Source organism: Acomys russatus, chromosome 13 (genome assembly GCF_903995435.1).
Source record: "Acomys russatus chromosome 13, mAcoRus1.1, whole genome shotgun sequence".
NCBI classification, from domain to species: domain Eukaryota; kingdom Metazoa; phylum Chordata; class Mammalia; order Rodentia; family Muridae; genus Acomys; species Acomys russatus.
The window spans coordinates 20,622,552-20,627,587 of record NC_067149.1 but is presented as its reverse complement, the minus strand read 5'-3'; the positions used below and the strand labels follow the sequence as shown (position 1 = coordinate 20,627,587).

Here is a 5,036-nt window from a genome sequence, read left to right as displayed (position 1 = left end):
GACAGAGAGAGAGAGAGAGAGACAGAGAGAGAGACAGAGAGAGACAGAGAGAGAGAAGAGACATAGTCATCTGCCTCCATCTCTTACAGGCTGTATCACACCCAGAAGCATCTTAGATAGGCTCCCACTTGATTTAGCAGCCCCCTTCTGATGGACAGTCACCTGGTTGTTTGCAGTCACAGCTTCCAGAAGCTGTGCTGCACTGGATACCCTTGAGTGGCTTCCTCAGGCACCAGGCTTGAGAACCTGCACAGGGGGATTGCCTTTGTGGGGATAACCACCTTGGTAACCTCTCAGATCTGTGGCTAAATGTCCATTTTTACTTGCATAGCCAGCTAGTGTCTCGTGGCCTTTTCTGGGGTGAGAGAAACATTCTTTCAGAAAACCCAAATAGCTCAATTGATAAAACATCAGACCAGAAGTCCAAAAGCCCCAGGTTCAAATCCAAGATCTTTTGGGGCTGAGAAGATGGCTCAGAGGTTAAGAGAAATATTCTTTCACTCCAGATCTGACAGGTCAAAGAAATGTCTAGCTTGGGGAACCAAGGCCTTTATTGAGGTTACGTGGTGGAGCATGAGTGACTCAAAGGTAGCTATATCACTAGGAAGTACCCTGGGGCCACTTACAGCTGCAGAGTCTCCAGCAGGCCTTAGCTGGTGAGGGTCTTCTGTGGGTGGTCACAGCTGCTCAGAATCAGAATTCCCATGGCGTATCCAGCCAGGAGGAAACAGGCAGGGTGACAAATTCTTCAAGCCTTGGAGTCTGGCTAGGTAGCAGGGGTCAGACTGGGGTCTTAGATTTCCCATCTGTCTGATGACACTCTTACAACCCAGAGACTCAGAGATGCCTGGAGGTCAGGAAGTTGAGTCAGATCATGACCCCAGACCCTTACTGTCTTCATTTAAAAGTAAGGCAAGGAGTCTAGCTGAAGTCTAAACATCCTCTCCCGCCTCTGCCTTTCAGCCTTTCCTCCATCAGACTCTGAGTCTTATCTGTAAAGTGGGACTATCACTCCCAACCTTGTGTCTTGTTTCTCCTGCTGGTGACAGGAAGGGTGCAAGGGGATGACTGGTGAGCCCAGAAAGTTCTGGCTTCTATCGACCAGGATCAGGAACAATATTTAGATGCCTTTGTAATCCCCCGCCAGACTACTAGCATGCTTGAGGTATACACTAAATACTCAATTATGTAGACTGAAGAATCAGCATGTGAAGTGGCTTTGACATCCTTTGTTTGGTTTTGGTTTTTTTTGTTTTGTTTTGTTTTGTTGTTGTTTTGGTTTGGTTTTTTGAGACAGGGTTTCTCTGTGTAGCACTGACTGTTCTGGACTTGTTTTGGAGACCAGGCTGGCCTCAAACACACAGAGATCTGCCTGCCTCTGCCTCCCCAGTGCTGGAATTGAAGGCACGGGCCACCACACCTGACCTAACATCATCCTTGGGGCAGCTAGGCAGTGTAGTTGGAGAGCACAGGGAGAGGTGGGGAACATGGTTACCAGGAACTCCTTGGCTCTGTCCCAGCTGGCTGAGGTCAAGGAGACATATGGGAGGACCACTCGTTTACCAGAGAAGCCAATTTTGTTATTTGTAGTAAACATTTCCTTATTTAGGGTAGCAGGCATGTAAGAGTCACAGTCCTCAGCATGTAGAAGTCACAGGACAACGTTCTGGGATCCACTCTGTTGTCAGTGTTGGCAGCAGGCACCCTTAGTCACTGAGCTATCTCACAGGGCCCCCGATTTTGTTCTTAACTTCTACCTTTGATGTTTATTCAGATATTTTCAGGACTGTGGGAGCTGAGCCAAACAGCCTCATGAGCTGGTTGTTAGCCATACAGCCACAGTTGCCTTCTCCCATTGCACAGGTGAGGAAACTGAGAGGAAGGGAACTCAGCCAGTGACACAGTCAAGACCGGGTGCCACTAGTCGCTACCTTTTTTCTCTTGTTGCCTACACCTCTGCATCTGTCTTGTCTCTGGGTGTCACGTCTGGTCATGAATGTGTCTCTTGGTTCCCACTCTTTTGGCCTCCTTTCCATCTATCTCGGGCTACTCCCGGGATGTCTGTCACTCCCCCTTTGTTCCCTAGTCAGATGTTCTCTTAGTCAATAAACCTCCGGAGCTGGGTGCAGCCTCCAACCTATGCCAGCCTCGCCCCCTCTCTCAGCCCCCACCGGGCTTCCGGAAAACGGAAAACGGGCGGGTCCCTGGCTCTCAGCGCCTCTGCCTTCGGCCCTGCGCCCCCTCCCCGCTGACCTCACAGGCGCGGCGGTGGCGAGCGCTTATAAGCCACGGCCCCTCTGAAGAGCGCGCTATAGACGCGGGATCCTGGAGCGCACCAGACTCTACCCCTCCAGTTCGCACTCTGCAGCTCAGCAGCTCCGACTGCCCAGCGGAATCTCCATCTCTCAGGTAATGCCTCCAACCCTGGAACTCCAAACAGGTGTTCCCTCCACCCGCCCCGCCGCTTTCCCGGGGCGCACTGGCCAGAGCACCGGGTACGCTGGACGGGAAATTGGACAGCAAGGTCATCGCAGGGATGGTCGGATCCACCCTGGAGTTCAAATCTACACACCAACCTTAGAAATAGAATCTTAACTTTCGAATTAGATGTGGGTGTCCAGTGAGAGTCTTGGTTTAGCCTAGACACAGGAGCGTGGGATTGCATGAGGAGTTCCTGCATGCCAGCCAGAATCTCAGCTCTCTGCTAAAGAGGTTAGTGGGGAGGGCTGGGCTTAGAATGGAGCTGGAGCTTTGGGGCCGGGATGACTTTAGCTTCTTTAGCCAGCACTGCAACCTTAATGGGTAAGGGGGGTGCGGTGCGATAGGAGGTATCAATCCCAAAAGCAGCGGTGACTCCCCTAACTTCGGGAGACAGTAAGGGATGGCGAGGGGACTGTGGGTTTTCTGCCATGTCCTGGCTTGGAAAGGCACCTTGGCACCCTGGTGGACCAGGACAGTTACCGGAGGCTCAAATGCACCAGGCACAAGTGGCAGGTGACTGACTGTGTGGTGGGGAGGTGCGGGGGGGTGGGGGTGGGCGGGGCGCGGGACTGTGGTTATCCCAGCGTGTGTGTGTGTGTGTGTGTGTGTGTGCGCGCGCGCGCGCGCGCGCGCGTGCTTATCCCACCCCAGAGCAGCTCAATGCATTCACTGCTCTCTGCCCTTGACCTTAGACGTCACGATGCCTGGCCCTTGGCTGCTGTTGGCTCTGGCTTTGATCTTCACCCTCACTGGCATCCCCAAATCCTGTGCATTGCCGGAGGCAGCCCAAGAGGACAGTGCAGTTCCTCCCGACCTTCCTGGCCTAGGAAATGTCCAGATCTGGCCAGAACGTCGATTCTTGCAGAAAGATCTTCAGCGGGTGCGAGGGGACCTGGGTGCAGCCTTAGGTAAGTATAGGGGGAGGGGAGTTATGTTGGGGAGGGTTGGAGAAGCCCCCTGTCATGACCCTTCCAGACTTAAAGCTCATGTCCTCATAACCACTTCCTTTAACAGGGTGGGGAGGTGACCAGCCCTTGGGACCACGAGATAACCAGAAGGCAATATTCACAATGTCATGAGGCTCCCATCTGTGACAGCTTAATTACTGTTTATTAAGTACTTGTATCTATAGGGTATATTACCCGTTTCGTACTGACAACTGGGGTTCAGAGGAGTCAAGTGAGTGGCTTATGGTCACCCAGCAAGGGAGTAGAGAGCTGGGGCTGGAAGCCAGAAGAGCCTGACCATCCGTGTGTGGGATGTCTATAAGGCCTGAGGAGAAGATAGTGGGGGCCTGGGGGTGTGGGGGAGCTCCTTGAAATATTAGGACGGAGTACCAGGCTAGAGTGGGTCATGGCCTGCAGGCAAGTGTCCCTGATGATTTGGCCAGGTTCTCCCACACTGACTTCCTTCCCCAGACTCCTGGATCATGAAGCGCCAGCATCCTGGCAAAAGGCAGGAAGAAGAAGAACTTGAAGCTGAAGAGGCAGGGGACATGAGAGACGGGGGAGCCTGGAGGCCCCACAAACGACAGCACCCCGGGCGACGCGCCAATCAGGACAAACATTCATGGGTAGATGAGGAGGAGGGCGACTCGCTGCCACCGTCCTGGCTACCAGACTTCATTCTGGATTCCTGGTTCTTAGACGACCCCCAAGTCAAGCGGCAGCACCCCGGCCGGCGATCCTTCCCCTGGATTGAGTCTGATGTCACCAAAAGGCAGCATCCAGGCCGGAGGTTCATAGATCCTAAGCTCCAAAGAAGCTGGGAGGAACGAGAAGAGGGAGAGGGTGCCCCAACGCCTGAGAAACGCCAACATCCTGGCAAAAGGGCGTTGGGTAACCCCTGTGGGCCCCAGGGGACTTGTGGCCAAACAGGCCTGCTCCAGCTCCTAGGTGGCCTGAGCAAGGGCCAGGAGACTCTGGAGAAACAAAGCCCACAGCTGGAAGCCTGGGACGGGGGACCTGTGTTGGAGGAGTAAACCCAGAGTTGGGCTTTAGGTCTAGGGTGACATAAAAGCCCTCTGTGCCCTGACCCATTCCCTTCACCACCTTTCTTCTCTTAGATGCGGAAACCTGAGCCCTCTGTACATAGCATCCACCCCACCCCCTTCCTTACCCAATTCAGGGACTCCAGAAAGCCAGTCAGCACGTTAAAGCGTCTCAGGGGTGGGGGAGGAGGGCGGTATCTCAGAGCCCTTGTCGCCGATGGTTCCCCACAGTCTTGCACCCCTTCAGCACTGGCCAAGATGGTTCTTCCATGTCTCCTAACAAAGGGACTTTCCTCAGAAAGGGTGGGATTGAAAAGTTTTGGTTTTAAAATCCAACTTCTGTCGTCTGCTCCATGGGGCAAGGCTGACCTGGTGTAACTTCAGCCCATTCCCAAGGCTGGGGGCCCTTGAGCAGTTTGGAGGATATTCAAACATACCCCGTGAGTGTCACATCTTGTATATAGCCTTGCTCTTGTTCGTCTCAATGACAATAAAATATAACCGGGTCATTTGTTCCTCTGCTCTTCTGTCTACACCGAGGTTTTTCTTTGGGGGCTTTTTGGGT

The 5,036-nt window shown here is 53.4% G+C and overlaps 1 protein-coding gene across 1 annotated transcript; it reads left to right on the top strand.

Moving 5' to 3' along the window:
* Nucleotides 1–3,149: 3,149 nt before the first annotated feature.
* On the top strand, nucleotides 3,150–4,491 carry Trh (thyrotropin releasing hormone). Its single transcript, XM_051154589.1, has 2 exons — nucleotides 3,150–3,389; nucleotides 3,900–4,491. Exons 1-2 carry the CDS (start codon nucleotides 3,182–3,184, stop codon nucleotides 4,460–4,462), a joined length of 771 nt encoding a protein of 256 aa, XP_051010546.1. The 5' UTR covers nucleotides 3,150–3,181; the 3' UTR covers nucleotides 4,463–4,491.
* The last annotated feature ends 545 nt before the right edge of the window (nucleotides 4,492–5,036 follow it).